We start from the raw sequence: 21995 nt of genomic DNA, 5'->3' as shown, positions 1-21995 counted from the left end.
TGAGAGAAAATTTGGGATTTGACCAAAAACTTTAAATAAAATAAGAAATAACGAATACCTAATATGGAAAGTTTTTAACTGACTTTTGGCAGTGTATATGCCTTGATTTCAACTTCGAAACAAAAAAATATTTAGTTTCAATCTCTATTAATAATGAGCGTAAAACTTTTTAATATGTTTAAATAATAATTAAAACTTTAAAATTGCATTTATTTCAGACAATTATAAATATTATCATTATATTATCAAGTAAAAACGAGATTTTCAGCTAATTTTTCATTTTTTCCTCGATAACCATTTAGTGAATTTGAATAACCTTACGCTAAAGTGATTCTCCAGAGTTCAAGTTACTTATTATAAAAGTTTGAAATTTCTGGTAGCTTTTTTTCTGTTAATAAAAATAAATTTAATCTGTTCGGTTAACGAATCTCCATAAAATGACGTGTAAAATTACAATTTTTTAAAATTTCAATAACTATTCAACAGTTTAGTGAATCAATTTGTAATTTTTACAGGAGTTTTAGAATTGAATGAGGAACGTTCTTCCAAATTTTTTTTGTCTCGTAGCATTTTGACATACCTCCCAAACATCCTAAAAAATGCAACGTGAAATCTCTAGCAATAATAATAAAAATGCGATCTCCTTACGGTCACTCGCAACGACACGTCGCGACGTGTACAGGGGTGTTATTTGATTTTTCCAACCCATGGCCACCTGGCCAGTTATACCAAAGGGATGAATAAACAACCTACCTCCCACGAGCGAATTAATAACTCAAGTACAGTCAGGGGAGTGAGAGATTTGACATTGTACCTTCTTCTGCCTACCAGCAAACCCGAACAAAAATAAACAGTTTTACCATACTCCTAGTGAAAACTCCACCTGATTTTAGGGACAAAAGTGCAACATTCCCAGGGTCGTCTCTAGAGTTAAGACCGTCCAGGACAAACTGTTAAATATTGACTGCCGTGTATATATTGTAGATATGAAAAAATTTTTTTGAAATTTTTATGCAAATCTATCTACCTAATATAAAATACAAAACTTCCAAAAGTGCCGCCCCGAGCAGTCGCCTGGTCGACCGGGTTATTAAGACGGCCCTGAACATTCCCTCCCGCGTGTGAAATCGCATATATCACAAAGATATTTGTACATATTTCTTTATCAACTTTTAGTATCATATTAAATTACAAAATAGAGGAAAAAAGTTTAAAAGTGAACCTTATTACTTTTCCTTTTAATGTTTATATAACTACTCTCTCTCAGTAAACCCCAAATGTAGTCTCCCATCATATTTTCATTGTATTGACCTTGATAACGTTGTTCGAAGTCCATAATATCTTGATGAAAACGTTCTCCTTGTTCTTCTGAGTCCGCCCGCATGTTGTTTTCAAAATTATCTAAATGAGCATGCAGCATATGTATTTTTAGAGACATTCTGCAGCCTATACGTAGTTTCAAAGTTTTTTTAAAGTTTTCTATCATGTTATCAACTAGCTTCAGTAATTTTCAACTTTATTATTCCCTAAAAATCCAGAAACTACTCCTTTAAAACTATTCCAACTTTTTGTTAAGCAATTTTTAATTTGTGGACCAACAAAAATTCCAGTTTTAACCTTTGCTTCTGACAACTTTGGGAAATTTTTTTTTAAAACCGCAAAAGCTTCAGGTCATTCATGCAATTGTTTTACGAATTGTTTCATAAGTCCTAACTTGATGTGTAAAGGCGGTAATTAATATATTTTCAGGTTCAGCAGTTAGTTTACATTTTATGTTTTGAAATTCAGTGTTTAGTTGCCATAATTTTTGAATATAATGTTGAGATCCGCTCTACTGTCGCATAAACAGAGATAACTGATATTTTGTATATCCAACCTGTAGTCCCATTAAAAATCCTACCATTTTAAAATCTCCAATGAACTGCCATTTATACTCTTGATACTTCAAAGCTTCCAGTAACTTTTTAACACTTTCATAGTTTTCTTTCAAATGTACAGAATGAGCGACTGGAAAAGATGGAAATTTATTTCCGTTATCTAATAAAACTGCTTTCAGGCTATTATTCGAACTGTCAATAAATAAACGCCACTCACTGAAACACAGAACATTCCAATTCCTTGAAACAAACCCCTTACGTTGTTACAATGGCAAAGTTACGACCTCTTTATTTTGTCTTGGTATTTTAAAATATACCAGAACTATTTAAAGCTTTTTTTATATATGATAACTTAAAGAAAGTATTATTACCGTAACTAACACAAAAGCGAACATTATATGGAATGTAGGTATTTTTCCTTTATTTTGGAACATAATGCACAGAAAAATCATAAAATAAATTTTAGGACAGACAAAATTTCTTTTTGTAGAGTTCTGTTATTTCAAGTTTCTTAATTATTACAATTAAATTTGTAATATCAACTTAAATGCCTAGTAAATTAATTTCTGCTAGGATTTTATTTTTGCAAATTCAGGTCGAAATTGTAATTTTTATTATTTTCGCTTACGAAGCAAAGAGATAGTAAGATAAATTGTAAATATAGCTTTAATATGTAAATTTTCCTTTTTCATTTTCCTCGTGTACTATGATTTCTGAACAATGGAAATTCCTAGCTGTGTCATAGTGAACCCCGAACAACGATCTAAATAACTATTTAATTTTAAAAATTAAAAATTATTTAGAAAATACCTATTTTCAAATTTCTGTTCAATATACGTCGTAACAACCATTTTAAAGATAATATTAACATAAATAAATTGTACTTTATTAAATAATGTATGATTAAATAAATAATCTTTAGTTTGTAAACAATATTTATTTTTCTCATTCACCATTCAATAAGATATATTTTATATGTACACAACAGAACGTATTATTACACTGATACATGAAATTAGATAGGTACAATGTTTTTTTTTTAATATATACATAAGGAAACGTATTATTTGGTCATCATTGGTAAAGCTATAGTTATGTATAACAGTAAGGTAACTTGGTATCTCCGTTAATATATATTACAAAGACTAAAATTTAAATGAACCTATACCAGCACTTGTAAATAATCCACTGGATTCATGGAACTCTGTCGGTTGTCCATGTTCAATTTTTATCATGTCGCTAGCTTTCTCAGCAATCATAATAGTTGGAGCATTCGTATTTCCTCTAACAATGTTTGGCATGATCGAAGCATCAACTACTCTCAAGTTACTTATCCCATGCACTTTGAGTGTGTGATCCACAACGGAAGCAGGATCACTTCTTGGTCCCATTCTGCAAGTGCCAGCTGGATGGTATATGGTCGCTGTATAAGATTGGGCAACACAAGCCCAATATTGATCAGTACCAAATCTAAAACTCTGACAGGCAGGTAGAGGAACTGTTACAAGTCTTGCTCCAATTCGTTGCATGGGTGCAGTTTCACCAATTCGTATTATTCTTTGTATACCATCTACCATTCTTTGTACATCAATTTGTTCAGTAAAAGTGTTAGCATAAATCAACGGATTTCCAAACACGGGATCTGTACTATTCAACATAATTATTCCTCTACTTTGAGGAGGCAGTAGTATTGGTCTTATCATGATTCCATCGTAATATGATAACGGAATAACATTGGCTTGAGCAGTTAGTATGGGATCGGTATAAAAGTCTTGTACTCCAGCTCGATCAAAATGGTATTGAATATCAGGCCTAACAGGCGAATTTTCATATCGAGTTTGCCCCATAACATTCACCTGTAGAGCACCGGTTGCAGAAAAGGGCCCTCTGTGGGTAGCCCTATAATACCGGGCGTCATTTTCTTCTTCTTGATAACTATTTGCTGTAGTTGCTGTTAGATTTGTAAGAGCAAATATAATACCGTCAAGGGTTGTATGATCTTGCAAGTTATGGCCTACTCTTAAATCTTGTATGACAGGGATTCCGACTGTGGTGAGGTGTTCGGCTGGTCCCACCCCGCTCGTCATTAATATTCTGGCACTACCAATAGACCCTGAAGATAAGATAACTTCTTTCCTAGCAAATGCAGTCACCAAGGCTCCATTTCTGTTGACGTATTGAACACCATACGCGTTATGGCTGTCAGGATCAATAAGAATCCTTACCACATAAGAATTAGTACGTATACGAAGATTTGGTCTCTTCCATCGAATCGGGCGAATGTATGCAACGTTGGTACTTGCACGGGCTCCATCTTCTGTTGTTGTGTGTAATAGAGACATCCCTATTTGCATTGCGTCCGCGTTTTGGTCCCTTTCTTGAAATCCTAATTCACGAAGGGCGTCCATAAGGGTCCAAACATTTTGGTCTTGGTACGGCAGAATTGACGCTGGTTGAGGACCTTTGAATCCATGATAAATGGGCTCAGTTCTTTCGGGATTTCTGTTACCTTCTGCTTTTTTGAAATAGTACAGGACGTCGTTATATCCCCAACCTGGGTTTCCCATTGCTTCCCATTCGTTATAGTCTTCTGGAGAACCACGCATGTATATCATGTAATTCATGGCTGATGATCCACCCATCATTCTTCCCGAACTCCATGAACATTGGGCATTGGGTCGTGCCAAGCAACTGGATTCCGACGGTTGCGTCATTCTGGCCCAATCGATACTTGACTGTTGTAACAATGGAGCAAATGCTGGAACACCCGTCACTTCCGGTTCTTCTGACCCTGCCTCCAAAAGTAGGACCTGTAACGTAATAGTAAATTACTGAATCGAATTAGCCAATTAGGTACTCATAAATAATAAGAAAGCAATGGTATATTACAATAGGTATTACTTTTGCTTATTTTTAACACCAACATTTTCGCATAGGAAACCAAATTGGAACCTTTATATTCCTCATGTGAAACCACCATTTTAATGTAGATAAATATAATCGAGGCAATGTAAATGTGTGCTAGTTTATGTTTTTCTTGTGATATCAATATTGATCTATGATGGTAGATTTGTTAACTTTTCGTCATGTTTGTTTATTGAATAATGTAATACATCATATCTGAATATTTAACCTGCCCTCACATTATTTCTAGCATTTGAGAAAATATTCAGTAAAACCGAACTACCCGAAAATAAATATGTTTTACTCCAAATTGGCCTTTTTGAGGATTGCAAAAATAATCTTTGTTTCAAAATAGAATTCTTTACTACATATTTGTTACACTTCGGATTAGGTAGTATTCATTTATAGCAGTGGACTATGAAGGGTAGTAATGTAAGAGAGAAAGAGTAATTACCGTGGTGTTAAATTTTCATGGACCTCATTAATATCCCATGTAACTTTGACCTCGTCGTAATGTATGCATATGTAGGTTCGATGTGGTTTTGTTCGTACTTTAAACATTTACAACAGTTTTACTACTTCCACTAGCCGAATGTATAATATTCCTAAATAAAAAAATAACAGTATAATGATTATTACCCTGCGAATTATATTTGAGTTCGGAAATACAGTTCAAGTTAGGAATTGATTTATTTCGAATTCTGCAAAGCTATATATCGTTGGTTTGATATTTTCGTGAAACTACTGTACTATTAAAAAGTTTATGTATTTAATGCTTTTGCATTGCAATTATAAATATGTAATAAACAAAACGGACACGCCCATATAAACGGTTCGTCAAAGGTAAAAGTGTCTGTCTAACAAGTCATGCGGCACATTCACTTCCTCATGTGTAACCAGATCAGAAATTATGGGCTGCTTTTAATAAATAAATTACAACACTACGCATACTAAACGCTTAATACTCAAACATTTATATGAACATTTTCATTTGTCAAGTGGCGTGTTAGTTAGTTTAATTCGTTAATTTTTATCTTTAGAAATATTGCCGGAAATACATACATATATACATATCAAAGGTATTTCTTTTTTTTTTATTTCTGAAGCTACTAAAACTAAAGTTATAAAAACGACAAAGTTACCGAAAATTAAAATCACTTTAAATGCAATATTACATTAATTTGTAATTCATTGAAACAAAAGTTTTAGGTAACATTTATTATCAGGTGTAGACAATATAATTGTTATTAAATTTACGTGAAACTGTGTTCTTAAAACCAATTCAGTTGCGTTAACTGAAACGATAAAATATTCATTGATTGACTTCGTCGTCCAGGATTAATTAATTGGAAATTGCTAGGTGTCACCCAATATGAAACAGGTATATTCGATCATTAATCGAAATTTTGTATTTATAGGTTTCGTCACAATGGTTTAATCAATTTCAATCAGTACTTAGCTATGCAAAATTGGGGAAATAACATAAACCATTCTTATTATTAATTTAGTAATTTCAGTGAAATAAAGCAAATAAGTAAATGAATCGTTCAGTATTACCGAGATCTATTCAAGAAACGTATCCAGTGAAATTAATCTTTTATACGTACTGGTTCTTTGTCGGTATGTTTTCTTTTTATGTTCGTCATCATCACCATCATAAGATCGTCAATCCTAAGACTGGTTGGACACGTACCTCCACTCTTTCCTATCCTGAGCTAATCTTCGCATTTCTTTAAAACTAGAACATCCTATATCTTTAACTAATCTAGTCTACCTCTACCCCTTCTAACTTCCGTTTCTGCCTCCAATATGTCTCTGACTAGACCTTCATGCCTGAGAAGATGTCCTACCAACCTATCTCGCCTGTTTCTTATTGACTTACATAGAGTCCAATGTTCTCTTATTCTTTCTAATACCTCTTCATTTCTAATCTTTTCTACCCACGTTATCCTTATCATCCGCCTATAACACCTCATTTCAAACGCTTGTAACCTTTTCCTCCGCGTCCACCATCTACGTTTCGCACCCGTACAGAGTCGTGCTCCAAACATTTCACAATCTTTGTATATTGTACGAGCAAAAATGCATAATTTGTTGAACTTGTGCAATATGTTTATTCAACCACGTCTATCTGAAAATATTACCTATACTTCTCTGAGAAATGTCCTACACTAACCAAACTCTCAAAATATTTTGGGAACACCCCTCAATGACTTTAAATTGCATTTATTGGACTTAAACTACTTTATTATTAATATGAAATGATGGTTATTCCACGTCGTATCCTTCAATAAATGATGGCACCTTTGATGATTGCATGTAATAAAATATCCCTATGTTTGGTTTTCAATTCGTGACTAGTGTATATCTGTTAGGTAATATCTGCTAGCACGTGGTAATGTCGGAGGGCATTTGACCAGTAACAGCTCTATTTGCTTGTCTCAACGATTCTGATATTAAGGTGACTTCCCACAACCCGCTGCGGACAGGAATGGATCGGGCTTGGCTGCGCGTGAACTCTTTGTCCAGTATTGATGTTTTTCGTTATTTGTATATTTGTATTTGTATTTTATCGTCGTTTTAGTTTGTATTTATTTTTTGTATATAACTGTATGTTATGATTTCTGTTGAAAATACTTAACATCAAATTGAGCTTACAAACAGCTTTGGGGCTTCTTTATTACATCCTTTAGGTATTAGGTATCAAACGTCAACGGGAAGGTTTCTGAGAACCTGAAGGGTACATAGCAACAACCAACGCGTTGACCAAGGAGGCCGTTTTACTTTAGGGGTATTTCCTATTTTCATGCAGACTATTTAAGTCCTGGACAACAAACTTCCCGATGCCGAGCGGCAAGGCCTAAAGGTCCAGATTACTTAGCATTCGGGAGGACGCCGGTTCGATTCCGTGTCCGTCTGCCTTGGTCCAAGTTTTTCTGTGGTTTCCGTGGATCACTTAGGCAAATGCTGGGGTAGTAATAGTCCACAGATAATCTTTCATTCTCTTCTGAGTTCATTTCGTCCGTCTCATCTTTCTCACCAGAACCACCATCCTCTTATTCCCACGATTCCTGAAGGGAGGCTGAAAAGGCCTTCCGGCTTACTTTCCGGCTTAGACTGCCCGCTGTCAGCATTAGTAACTGGTTGGAATGAAACTCCCAAAAAGTTTTTTAGTTCACGAAAGTATTGCAATTCAAGTACACCAATCAATTAAGAATTCTAATTTCACTTTGCCAATTCATTTCAAATTTTATTCAAAGCCCAAAATTTATTCGATGCAAGCAAATACCAAGTATTTTTTCAATTCAGTTTAGACCAAGTTACATTATGTGTATCTGTGTATAGTACAAACCCAATCAATTCGTGTAAATTGTATAAATAAATTGGCGGGATACCGCCATCACGGATTTTCCGTTAATTTTTTATAGTAAATAATAGCTTATAGATCTACAATATCTGTTAGAAAACAGCTACTTTTGGGCCTTCATCATAATTGCCCCGACATTCCGGAATACAACACCTATGAGGCATTGTAACACTATCACACAAGAATATCCAAAATATTCGGTTAATACACACTGAAAAATAATTTATAAATGCAAACTACTTCGGTACGCGTAATATGGCGTAATAATGGATCACCAATTAAGCAACTAGGGCGTTTATTGAACATATATGATAGGTATGCATGCTAAAAAAAATTGGTCGTCGCGTCGGTCCACATGTGCTGACGTCACAGGCACTTCTATACAGCCTTGTTTGACCTTATTAGTCAAGAAGGTAGCGGCAGCACCCCCCGCATGGCGTGTTGGCGCGGCCCGGCCTGTAATATAACAGGCCGTGGGAAGCCACCTTTAAACAGCTTCAGGCTGATATTAAGCTACATATAATGTTCCTACGTAAACGTTTGGTTTTTTAAGTTTCATACTCCTTTTAGGGATGTTTGGGAGGTATGTCAAAATGCTACCAGACAAATAAAAATTTGGAAGAAGGTTCCTCATCCAATTCTAAAACTCCTGTAAAAATTACAAATCGATTCACTAAACCGTTAAAAAGTTATTAAAATTTTAAAAAATTGTAATTTTACACGTCATTTTATGGAGATTCGTTAACCAAACAGATTAAATTTATTTTTATTAACAGAAAGAAAGCTACCAGAAATTTCAAACTTCTATAATAAGTCACTTGAACTCTGGAGAATCACTTTAGCGTAAGGTTATTCAAATTCACTAAATGGTTATCGAGGTAAAAATGAAAAATTAGCTGAAAATCTCGTTTTTACTTGATAATACATATAATGATAATATTTATAATTGTCTGAAATAAATGCAGTTTTAAAGTTTTAAAAAACTGTAATTTTGCACGCTGTTTTATGGAGATTCGTTAACCGAACAGATTAAATTTATTTTAATTAACAGAAAAAAAACTACGAGAAATTTCAAACTTCTATAATAAGTAACTTGAACTCTGGAGAATCACTTTAGCATAAGGTTATTCAAATTTACTAAATGGTTATCAAGAAAAAAAAAAATGAAAAATTAGCTTAAAATCTCGTTTCTACTTTATAATATAATGATAATATTTATAATTGTCTGAAATAAATGCAATTTTAAAGTTTTAATTATTATTTAAACATATTAAAAAGTTTTACGCTCATTATTAATAGAGATTGAAACTAAATATTTTTTTGTTTCGAAGTTGAAATCAAGGCATATTCACTGCCAAAAGTCAGTTAAAAATTTTCCATATTATTCGTTATTTCTTATTTTATTCAAAGTTTTTGGTCAAATTCCAAATTTTCTCTCAAACCGTATACTTTTTTTAGTATAGATAATATTTATGTACCTCATGATATGCTGCAAAACCTAAAATTAATCACGAATTTCTAATTTTACCTCCCAAACATCCTTAACAGGTGAAATGGTTGTATTTTTAATACGTAACAGTCGTTCGTTCGCAAGGAGCAAAACAATTCTGCTAATGCTAACGTAATTTGTACTTTATATATTACACGTCCTTTTGAATTAAGTCATTTTTGTTGCAACATAAACAATTTTTTATCAGAACAGGCCACTGCAGAGCAAACTTTCTAATATAACCAAGTATGTGTTTGTATTTTATTAAGGAATTTTAAGACGTATCCTTATGCCACATACCAACAATACTTTTACAAGGTAACCATGTATGCATTAACCTGTGTTTTGTCATGAAATTATAACGACAAAGTCATAAGGGACTTGTTGGTTTAAACATTACCACCCATAACGTTCCTGTGTCTAGACAGGCACTATCACTTTTTAGAGACGGTCGATAACACATTTGGGTACTAAAAAGGTTAAAGGTTAAAGCATTCGATTATTATTAAACTGGACAAAAAGGCCATAGAACCTATATAAATTTAGACTATGACCAATGAAACGTTTCCTTGACCCAACAGCCTCCCTCATATTTGTATCGAAGACTGGGGTAAAATAGGATACTAGAAAAAAAAATTACTTTTTAATCAGATAGCAACATTATGCATCAACTTTAGATAATCAAAACTTTCTACAAGCTAAATCACTTAATTTTCTGATACAACAATAAAGAACTCAAATTTTCCACTTTGTCCTGTAGTCGGGACATAAAAGGAAATGGCACGCGGTAAAAAGAGCATATATTTTTATAGTTTAAAAGTATACGCATGTTATGGATCAAGCCATGGCACACGGTACAAAATAACCATCCTTAAGCCGACTGCAAATAAGTACTTACAGTAAATATAAGCGCAGTACCGAGCGGCATTCGAAAGAACACTGATTTATTGTGGTTTACTTGGATCACATATACAAATGTTGTCAAACAGGTATATCCAAAATTATATTTTTCATTTTCCCGGAATTGGGTCTACGTAACTTTTAAAACGCGCAACCATCGTAGGCAGTTGCATTTGTTATGGTTCCGAGATATATATTGGGTCGTTTTTGTAAAACGCGAAACCGATACAGGGAAGCACGACCAATATGGGACAAGACAAAATTTCAAAAGTTCCAATGACGAAAACAAACACTATGTGGGATCTTATAAAGAGCAAAGGCAAATAAAGTGAAGTCCACGAGGGAGATTAAGTGAGGTTCGCGAATGAGCATGAAGCCGGGAGGAAGAGGTGATCCACTGGTCCATACGGTTCGGGAACAGTCGGGTACATCAAAGATTAGCGTTGACGATTGCAACCTTGTACCGAAATCTCCTCTTAGAGTGCGTACCACCGGATCCTCCCGGAAGTAAAGGTACGACCATTTAAATTAATCTCCCTCACTAAGGCGGCCCATACACCTACAATAATATTGTACAATATAGATGATTGTACAATATTATTGGCGGTGTAAAGATAAGTCACGTGTAGTATGGAGTCGAGCATTAAAATGGTGAATAATTTACTAATTGTAGCAATTCTTCGAACTTTGCAATATTTGAAATCGTTTTCTTGAGTTAATGTTAAGTCCCTTAAAAGCCTTTCGTGAGTGCAGACTGGTCTTTTTTTAAACCATTCCTTGGCCCATATTCCTTTTTGTTTTTTTTTTCCCTGTTTTCAACAAAATCACTAGCACGGTTGCAGCCAAAACTTCGTCGTCAGACATGTTTCTCGCATGAAAATATTGACGCTAATGACTTGTCAATCTTATTGCTAAATATTATTGAACGTTTGGATTCAACGGGGGTATTCAATATTATTGCACAATAAAAACATTGTACAAAATTATTGTAGGTGTATGGGCCGCCTAACCCATGACTCCTACGTAATAATTTGTGTTGTTCACTTGTCGTTAGTTTAAATCTTTCAGCATAAGTCAAAATTGGGTTGCGTTGGGTTGTGTTGGTTTGGGTGGGTTGGTTTGGGTGGGTCGGGTCACGTTGGGTTTGATCGGGTTGGTTTGGGTCGTGTTGGATGGTGTCGGCTTTGGGATGGGTTGGGTTGACAATGGTTGTACAGAATATACAATAATAAAGGGAAAACAGATGTTTTGATGGTAAACCTTTCCTAGTCCAAGCGGGTCCCTCACATCTACTATATAATACCCACCCACCTACTCTCCGGCGTAGTCCGGAGAAACTGCACGTCCATGAAACACCCATTTCTTTTTTCTAGCGTACCTACTTTATTTCTTAGGCTTCTTAATTTTTTCTTTTCAAATTTAGTATCCGGTTATGCCCCAACCACTTTGCTCCAACAAACATATTCTGTGCGTCAACCAAGAACTTCTAAATTAAAACGGTGGCGGCTATGAAACGTACCTAATACAAATCTCCGATACTACTGCTATGACTTTTGGCTGAAAATATTGCAAAAACTTGCTCGCCTGATTACACGTTAATGTTTATCACCAAACTTCATAAAATTATAAACCAATTCAGTTTTTAGGGTTCTGTACGTCCGAATGAAAAACGAAACCCTTGTAAGAGCACTCGTGTGTCTGTCTGTCCGTCTGGCACAGTTAATTTGTTCCGAGCGTACTAGACCGATTGGGGGGCCAATAGGAAATTAAAAAAAAGTTTTGCAAACTGTCCCGTGTAACATATCAAATGAAAGGGCTTGTTGTAAGGGTCCTAAATATATATATATAGGAAAATAATAAGAAATCTATGTCCTGAACGTAACATGGTAAATCATTTAATAAAGCAATATTGTGTGTACAAAATTACATTTGCAGGTATTTTCAGCTGCAATGTTAAGTTGGTTCTAGGGTTAGGGTTCCATACGTCTGAATGAAAAACAGAACCCTTATAAGATTCCTCTTATGTCTGTCTGTCCGTGTGTTTTTTTATGGTGTAGTCAACAAAAATAGCGACACGTTTCCTTCCGGGTGACTCATACATATCGATTATACGGCTAATTTGGAACAAAAAACACTTCTACCCGATTAGTGTTCAAAACAGAAGCTATAATAATTTTAGATAATTTCTGTTTTTAATTTTCCAATATAAATAGCATAAGTGTTTTCCTTTACAGAAAATTTGACGTTTTTTTTTATAAACAGTTAGCTTTGTTTGCATCCATTACGATTTATCAAACAGATATCCCGAGTCGAAAAATTGGGACTCATTTTATCCTCAAATGAACTATTTAGACTCATTTTTTCCTCATTTAGACGTTTTTAATCTCAGATACCTCAATAAGTTTTCATAAGACTCATCACATTGGATTCTAAAAAGTCTCATTTTATTCTCAATGTCTGCAATCCTATGGCAATAGTCCTCAATTTAACCTCAACAAGAAAAGAATGAAACTTTTTGAAGACAAAATGAGGTTTCCTAAATAATCTTTACTCCTCAAAAGTCTCATTTTGTCCTGATACGGGAAAACCGCGGATAAAATGAGACTTTTGAGTCTTGTAGTTTGAAATATCCCTAAAAATTCTATTGAGATCAAATGAGGACAAAATGAGTCCCAATTTTTTGACTCGGGATTGGTAAAATTAATCTGGTTTTTCATACTTATAACTTTATTTGTTAGAATGATTAATGTTCTCTATAATTACTCGATTATTTATCCAATTTACATGCCAAAATGGTTAAAAACTAATTAATTCGCAATTCATTATCTACCAATTATGTAAAAATTTATTACAATATTCGACATTGGTTGGTTAATAAAAAAGAAACGGTAGGAAACGTGTTCAAGTAAAATAAAGTTTATAAAAAGTTGCAGGCACATGGTACATATCAACACTGCAGTGGTCAGTACTTTATTATATAGTTGGAACGATCAAAATCGGCAAAGTCCGTTATAAATTATCTGTGAGAATGAACGTATCTTATTTCTTGTTTCCACTTGAGACTATAGTCAGCTACTACTTTTTGAACACGCCCTTATTAAGTTAGGAAATGGTTCATGAGTAGTACAAAGTGAAAAGCGATAACCGAATAATAGTAAGCGGTGCAGCGGTTAGAGGTTGCTTAGTTACGCAAAAGGCCAGGGTCGGCTTTATAACTGCCTGGTTGGAGTCATATCTTTCAATAAGCGTCTTTGCGTGTGTTGTTGAACTTTGTTTAAAGTCCGATGCTGTGATAAAATGTTCAAATTTTGTTTGTCTGCATTTCTTTATGTTACACATCAATTGGTGTAATGCTATTTCCTTTTCTTTATACTACACTAGTCCGCTGCAATTCTTACCTGACATCTCTTTTCTATAGGGTTGTTCGGAAAGTCATTTCATTTTTTTTTGTGGAAATGAAAGACAGTTTTCGTATAATAAACAAATACTTTATTAAATTATATATTGACCGTTCTGCTCCAACACCTTTTGCCATCTTTCTGGTAGTAGTATAATTCCACGCTCATAAGATTTTTGGTCTTTGCTGGAAAAAACTGACCGAGGAGGTTTTTGACCTCCGCATTTGAGGTGAAGGTTTTACCATCTAAAAAATTTTGGTGGGTGTAGCATTGTATCACATTCAAGCTGTAAAAGCTTTTGGCGAGTGACCAAACATGTGTGAGGTCTCGCGTTGTCTTGGTGAAACACTACACCTTTCCTGTTGATTAGTTCTGACCTTTTCTGTTGAAGTGCATCATTCAGTTTGTCCAGCTGATGACAGTAGACTTCCAAATTAATAGTTGTGTTATCCGGTAAAAGCTCAAAAAAAACGATCCTTTAAAATCCCACCAAACAGACAGCATCACCCTTTTTTGGTGAATGTCGGCTTTGGAAATGGTTTGAGCCGGTTCATCTTTTTTGCTCCATGACCTCTTGCGTTTGACGTTGTTGTATACAACCCATTTTTCGTCCCCAGTGATAATGCGCTTCAAAAACGGATCGTTTTCGTGACGTTTGAGAAGCGAATCGCTTGAACAGCATTTTTAACCTTTCTGTAGTAAAACAGTAAGATATGTCGAAAATGCTGCTTATCGCTCTCCATATTTAAAAGGGCACCAACCAAAAACTACTGCGTAGAATTAATTGGAATTTTTCACACACAAGCCTTGCTACATGAGCTCTCAAAACATATAAAAATATACGGCTTAAATGTGAAGTTGGGTGCAAAAGAATACAATTAAATCCTCTGTCGGGAAAAAACGAAATGACTTTCCGAACAACCCAATATATTTACGGTACTTTCTACATCCGTCCTGAGTAAAAATAGGCGTTTTGGCAGCACTCGCTCTAGTCTAGTTAGTAAGTTGAAATAAGAAAGTAAATGCGACATTTTTATTAAGGAGTATGCCAATTTTAAACGACCCAACTATAGGTACGTTATGTGTGTGAGTGCACCGCAACTAATTAAAGAACAATAAATTGTGTTGTATGCAGAAACGACGGAAAACCATTTTTCATTGTTAGAATGCACGCACATAAAATATTTTGAAAGAGAGGGAAAGTTATATCGGATAAAAATCACGAACACTGCATTTATGTTGAAGTTTCAAATTAACATACAATAATTTACGACTTTCATGATGCATATTACAGCAAATATGCACCCATTACATACATTATACTTTAATTAAAACGTATTTATAATTCCTTTCCAATATAAAAATGAAATGCTTTGTTTTGCAGTTAATTGACGAATGCAATTTCAATTTTTACCCTTAAAAAAGGTATAACAATGTTTAAAGGTATTTCTCCTAGGAGTATGTGCAGAAACCATATGGTTCTACTATAATCCTCCCCAACATGGTCTATTACGGTTTTATCCTTGAACCCTTTCCTAGAATAACGCGGTCTTTTTAAAATTTCTGAAATAGGAGTTTCATTTTTTTTTATACAAAACCATCTGAAACAGTAAAAATCACATTGGTCACGTATCAACCTCCGCATATGGTACAGATTAGCCTTTTACTAGACCTCTCCCTTCTCCTCTTAAAAATTTTATTTCAGCAATGCCCAAAGTACTTCCAATACCTACACAAAATAAAGATCTCGAAGATACGCATGTTTTGAAGTAAAAAAGCTCTTCCATTAAATGCATTTTTTTATAGTACCCTAAATAAAATAAACGAAGCAATACGTTTAGTTAATATTTTGAAATAATTTGTTTTATTCATTTTTGACATTAGAAGAGAATATGATTTCATTACTTTAGAATTTGCACCCTTCAAACTTCTCTGTTTCATTTGAGATTATAGGTCTTCATTTAATAATATCATCCTCCTTTCTTCGTTTGATCGCTTTCTCCTTGTCGGAATTTGATTCACGTTGTTTCTATATTTGTTAATTAATGATTATTACCTTTAAACCAAGCTTCTTGTGGTTGAATATACATTTCTATAGGTTAATGCAATAATTTATTGTCTAATTTTAACTAATAAGAAAAACTTTGTACTATAAATATGAAACACTTTGACATTTAATAGGGGTTAATATCAGGGATCAGTTCCGCTCCCGGGTNTGAAAATTCATTTTTAATTTTCAATCCCACTATAAACTACCTCAAGTTAATGAGGGAAAAATTTGTTGCTATTATCACACCCTTGCCGGGAATCGAACCCGGGACCTTTGGCTTTATGCACCAATACTCTGACCACTAAGCTACAAGAGGTGACAACAGCAACAACGACAAACCGTATTTATTAGGTCACAGATCTGTCGATTAATTAATATTTAAAAATGTTGTGTTTGAACGAAGAAGATATCGCAAAAACTATCAATCAGTTCCTTGAATTTCCTTAAAGAAAGTTTTCACCGTATTACATACTTATCATTGAGTCAAGAATCTGAAAATACTTCATTACATATTAATATATATGCAATGGAATGTATAGTACAATTATCTACACGTGTTATTGTCCTTTAAAAAAATTAACAGCAAAATGTTTTTCCTACTTTGCTAAACTAAAGAACCTGTTTGCCAACGTGTTATCTTGCACCCATAAATTCATAAAAAAACTACGGCTTCGGGTTTTGTAAAAAAACCCTAGAACCTTTTCTACACTCATGCATTGACTATTAACCTACATACATACTTACTGGACTTTCACTCCTTTGTATGCAGTTTGATCCATTTCACATTTTCTCGTACGATATTGCAAGGACATGTCTTAAACTGTAAATGTTTACGCCTTTGCATGTTTTATTAATGATCCGCTAAATTACTGATACTAGCAACACGCTTAATTGAGTAACAAACTATTACTGATTGTATGCCTAATAAGGAATAGAATTGACGTTACCATTTGGTCACCGTATCATTTCTCCTAATGCCAAGAAGTTAAATAATGCAGAAATGTTGTAATTAATATAAATGCAACTAAACCAAAAGACGTATAATTTGTAGTAGCATAATATTTTGGTTCTATTTACATTTTAAGCATGTGGCTATTATATGATAACTTAATTACATATATCCATTTTAGATTTAATAGAGGAAACGCGGAATTAACTACATACTGTAGAAGTACCCACCTATCTATATCTATATTCGCTGATATTGCATTAAAATAGATTTTAATTAAAATAATGATTATAAGAGGTTCCCGTTTCGAGAATTTTATTGATTAGTTACACATTAATTCCAATCCCAAGAGTATAAAACTTTGTTATTTATAATCCGAATTAGACCAAGAAATTGTTTCAATACGACGAAACTAAAAAAAGGTTATTCTTTTGAAACGACATTAAAATACTACCGCAACAGATAGAAAACCTTAAAACAAAGAATTCTTTTCTAAAATTGAACTCAAATCTGGTCCCTGCACATTGGAATTACGAACAATCTTAACGAGCATCATTGGAATTTTTGGGATTAACACATTTCAAATCAAAAATGTCCAGTATATGGTTTGTTTTATCTTCTCCGCAACAATGTTCTCAAAAATTTTAAAAAAATACTTTTTTGGATTCTGATATCAGGATCTCTCGAAATCTCAGCACGCCAAGGAATTTTGAGGCCAAGTTTGGTCTGCAAAATTGAATCGAAAATGATAATTCCGGTCTTTGGTTATTTTAGAATTTTTTAATTGCATTGGGGCTTTAGTTTTATTAGTATGTATAAGAGAATGACAACTTCCTGAATAATCAATTAAAACAACTGCGAATATATATCCACTTTCTATCCTTTGGATAATTTCATAACAGTTGTAGTATTTGTTTCGATAAAATTTATCAATTCTGTAATGATATGTAAATTGTTCATGTAATTACATTTGAAGGTAATACTACCAGTATAATAGTACACTTTTCTGTATAAAGTTTGACATCCTGTTTCATTCTTGTTGAGCATACATGCCACAAAAGGAAGCTATTGTCCAAGTTTTATTTTTGCTATATTTCTAGCTTCGGTATGGACTCATGAATAAAGAAGGAGATGGTAACCATGAATAGCGTAAAGACAATATATTGCATAAATTTTATAACTTTTATGAAACAGACAAATTTTATGCTTTGCAATATTAGATTATACTTTTGTTCCCTAGACAAAAATTTTCAGTCTCAGAGTCTTTCAGCGTTTCTGAGAGCGTCTCTCACAGTCTTTCACAGTCTCTCAGTTATTGCCTATGGATCTCCCGCAGTCTCTGTATGAGAGACTCAAACGATAAAATTGTTATTTCAGTTTCTCGTTTAGAGACTGGATACAAAATGAGGATCCCTCTATGAGCGACTCGAGTCTCTCGCTCAGAGACGCTATACAGTTTTTTTGACAGTCTCTCGACAGTCTTTCTCAGCGACACCAGAGAGACTCGATGAGAGACGAAGACTCGAGTCTCGCTTTCAGAGACTCAGAGACTGAACATTTTTATCTAGAGTTATCCTAGAGCCTGGTGTCATTCAGTTCTTAGCAAAGAAGGGAACATATATTTACTTTGTATTTATAAGAAAAAGACAACTTCTTGTCACTGGTGGTAAATGAAGTCAACGTTCTTTTCGAGACTAGCATTCGCATTGAACAAGTAAATTATAATATAAAAATTATTCTCCTTTAAATGTTTCATAGATTTCTACAAACGATTGTACATGTACATACATTCAAGGTAATTTCTACGAGGTACCATTTAGGCACGGTACCATATAGTAAGAAAAACTACATATTTTTATGTAAGTGAATGAACCAAATGTGACCTTAATATGTCTATGCTTTAGCGTGCCGTTATAAATGGGCAGTTCATTCATACTTAAAATGAAGTGACAGTTTATTTGTTACATTTCCATAACAATTTGTTGTAGTATCGTAGAATATTCGTTTGTATTTGTCGTAATATTCAAGATTTTTTTACATGAAAATTGTTGTTATTACTCGCGCTATTCAATCTTAGCCTTCGCGTAATTGACACTGAAAATGGTTACTTATAAACAAAAAACAAAAACGCTTTTTACATTTTACACAGATATAGAGGCTTTGCGGTGAGGCAAAAAGAAAGAATACAAAAACTACACAGCTGATCAATCAAGGAAAACTGTTACATACTTACAATTACACGGAGAAAATGAAAAACGAAAATTTACCTAAATATTAAAGTGATATTTACAATTTATCCCACTAGCCCATTGCTTCCTAAACGAAAATAATAAAAATTACAATTTAGACCCGAATTTGTAAAAATAAAATCCCAGCAGAAATAAATTTACTAGGTATTTTAGTTGATATTACAAATTTAATTGTAATAATTAAGAAACTTAAAATAATTTTTATAGAAACATGTCAAAATTGAGATTATTACAAGTTACCTAATAAATTCTATTATTTCTATGACAAATTCAGTCATATACAATCGAAAATTGTAATTTTTGCGTTGTCATAAAAATTTAATTTTCTCCGTGAAGTATCGATTCACAATAAATATTCTTCTAAATGTTAAATTATAATTAATTAATGAGCATTAATCAATAAGTCTAAGTTTAAATCTCGATATTAGGATACAAATGATGCTAAAAAGGATGTGTGTGAGAAAAACTGTGAGATTGATTTCTTACTCTTTTCTAGTTTTTCAAGGAAGTGTATAAAACTTTAAAATCTTTCACAGTCATTGAAGAAAGCATTTAAAAATTAGTCAAATACAGAAAAGTTGAAGAGAAAATAATAGCTGGGACATTACTCTAAAATAAATATTTCACAAACAATGACAATATTGATATTAAAAGGAAGATAGTAGGTTTTCTATATCAAGAGTAATTAATTATTATTTCCGGTTAGTACTTTTACGTTGTTTCTTAACTTAAAAATTTGAAGTATTTTTTTTTTCAATTGGAGCTTTTTATTTATTACCTTCCACTCTTCAATTTCGGAGAGTCTGTTAGCCATGACACATCCTGCACTTCCGGCGCCAATTACTATGAAATCATAGTCCTCTTCTGTCTGAAAATATTCCCGTCCCTGATGACCCGGAAACGAGCTAGCAAATCGCGTCGGGATTCTACCGAACTGATTATTATTACTATAGTCCTGTCGAGGCTCATCTCTCGATCGGCCGAACAAACTCGCGACCAATTGTAAGAACACGAAACTGGTCGTCGAACATCCCGAAACCGTGACAGTCGTACTAGAACACACGCTCGTTAGATCTAAAGGTGTCCACGTTTGGGCCATATCCGTCTACGATACTTAATAATATTGTTCTATACCAAACCGAACGGATAGACACAACCGTGTCCTCCAACTTAAGCTCGGAAGCGAAATGTGAGAGGTCCCTCTCCTGCATATCGCTTTGTATGAACATGGAGTGCAGGGTCGGATTTAACTCGAGGAAACTAAAGCTACAGAGGTTTCATCGTAATTTTTGTAAGTAAATCATTAATGAAAATACTGTCAAAATCGTTTATAACGATTTTAAACGGACGGTCCACATGTTACGGTCGATTTACCCAAAAGACCTAACTTAACCTAACCCAACTTAACCAACGATTACGACACTTTCTATTACGAATGCCTGCAACTTTAGGGTAAAAGTGTTTATACGCAGCGGATCGAGAATTTGTGGGGTTCTGGGCTTATACTACTTAGGGGTCTACCTACTTACTCAACTAATTGTCATTTTATCAAAAAACTATTGTCTATAATGATGTGGGTTATATGGTATAACAGTGACAAAGTCAATTTTTGACGACGACAGCCGAAGTGCGGAAAAAACAAAATTGTGTCGGTTGATAAGGGGCGGGAAGTCCCTATTAATAGGCGCATACGCAAGAAATGCACGGGGAATTCACCATTCCATTCGGTTTGATCGGATTTTTCTTAATTTTAGAAATTTTTTTCGCCATAATATCGTCTATTGATTTCAATGGAGGTTGGGGGTCTTTTACATGTACGGAGCTGTGGGCTGCAGCCCAAAAAACCCTTAACTAGATCCACCCTTGGTTTTGCCGCTATGGTTGGTACGTTGTTGTAAGCGATGTCGCTATAAACGGTATAGAGAACCATATACGATTTATGCGAGTGTCAATAACTTTAGAATTAATTTCTGTTGAATCTGCCCTAACAATCAACTCTTGAGGAATATTCCAATTTTAGTGTATTTTTGTTTCAGTTGTGAAGATGAAAATGTAACTTTTGAAGTTTACGTCTTGGCCCAGTCCTGTTCCTTGATAAGTGCATTTGTAAACAATTCCGGAAGTAATAAGGTAAGAGTATTTTTGTAATTAATGACCCTTATTGAAGTGCGAGAATGTACTTTATAAAATACACGGTTTAACCATGAGAAAATTTGCGGTTAATAAAACTCAAAAAGTAATGGGTTCTATTATTATCACTTGAGAAAACATGTTTACAGCTATTTTCGATTAGAATATTTTCTTTTCTGGCAAAGTACTTTGCTGTACTCATTTATGTACTCATATCTTTACAAAAGTACAGTAACTTTAGCAATTTAGTTTTGGTATATTTGAAAACTCTGTAAATACGTCCAAAGTAAAAATAAATAGATTCCTAATTTATATGCTACTCTTAATTAGTAGGTAACTGCAGATAATCGCATCATTGTTGTCGATAAGTTACCGTGTTGTAATTAAATTTAACCCAATAAATTGTTGCACAGTTGCCACAATCATTGCACAATTTGTTAATTAAAGTATTTCAGAAAAACTTTTCTTTCGTCATCAATTAAACAAGAGTGAGGTTCTCACATCGCAGAATTTCCCTTTAACTAATTAGTTATCTACTTAATAATGTAAAATTCACAACTAATTAAGCAATACATAAGCATATCCAAATAGAAGAGTTAGAGGTAGCTTTAAATAAAGTGGAAGGAGTATTGACAAAACAGTGTTGTATGAAAATAAATAAAAGTTAAACAAAAAGTACTGG

The 21995-nt window shown here is 33.8% G+C and overlaps 1 protein-coding gene and 1 non-coding gene across 2 annotated transcripts; both read right to left on the bottom strand.

Moving 5' to 3' along the window:
• Positions 1-2826: 2826 nt before the first annotated feature.
• Positions 2827-20352, bottom strand: LOC108734115 (glucose dehydrogenase [FAD, quinone]-like). Its single transcript, XM_018465513.1, has 2 exons — positions 19962-20352; positions 2827-4687 (listed from the first exon to the last, which is right to left on the bottom strand). Exons 1-2 carry the CDS (start codon positions 20280-20282, stop codon positions 3023-3025), a joined length of 1986 nt encoding a protein of 661 aa, XP_018321015.1. The 5' UTR covers positions 20283-20352; the 3' UTR covers positions 2827-3022.
• Trnay-aua lies at positions 16229-16301 on the bottom strand. Its single transcript has one exon. It is a non-coding gene; the product is annotated as a tRNA-Tyr (tRNA).
• Positions 20353-21995: the final 1643 nt, after the last annotated feature.

The sequence above is a fragment of the Agrilus planipennis genome, unplaced genomic scaffold (genome assembly GCF_000699045.2).
Source record: "Agrilus planipennis isolate EAB-ADULT unplaced genomic scaffold, Apla_2.0 scaffold65, whole genome shotgun sequence".
NCBI classification, from domain to species: domain Eukaryota; kingdom Metazoa; phylum Arthropoda; class Insecta; order Coleoptera; family Buprestidae; genus Agrilus; species Agrilus planipennis.
This window is presented reverse-complemented; position numbering and strand designations above follow the sequence as displayed.

Excerpts from the sequence above, each read along its gene's own strand:
- LOC108734115 (XM_018465513.1), bottom strand. The coding sequence starts at position 20,282 with ATGGCCCAAACGTGGACACCTTTAGATCTAACGAGCGTGTGTTCTAGT. Across the intron at positions 4,688-19,961 it reads CCGAAATTGAAGAGTGGAAG|GTCCTACTTTTGGAGGCAGG; the intron begins GTAATAAATAAA and ends ATTACGTTACAG.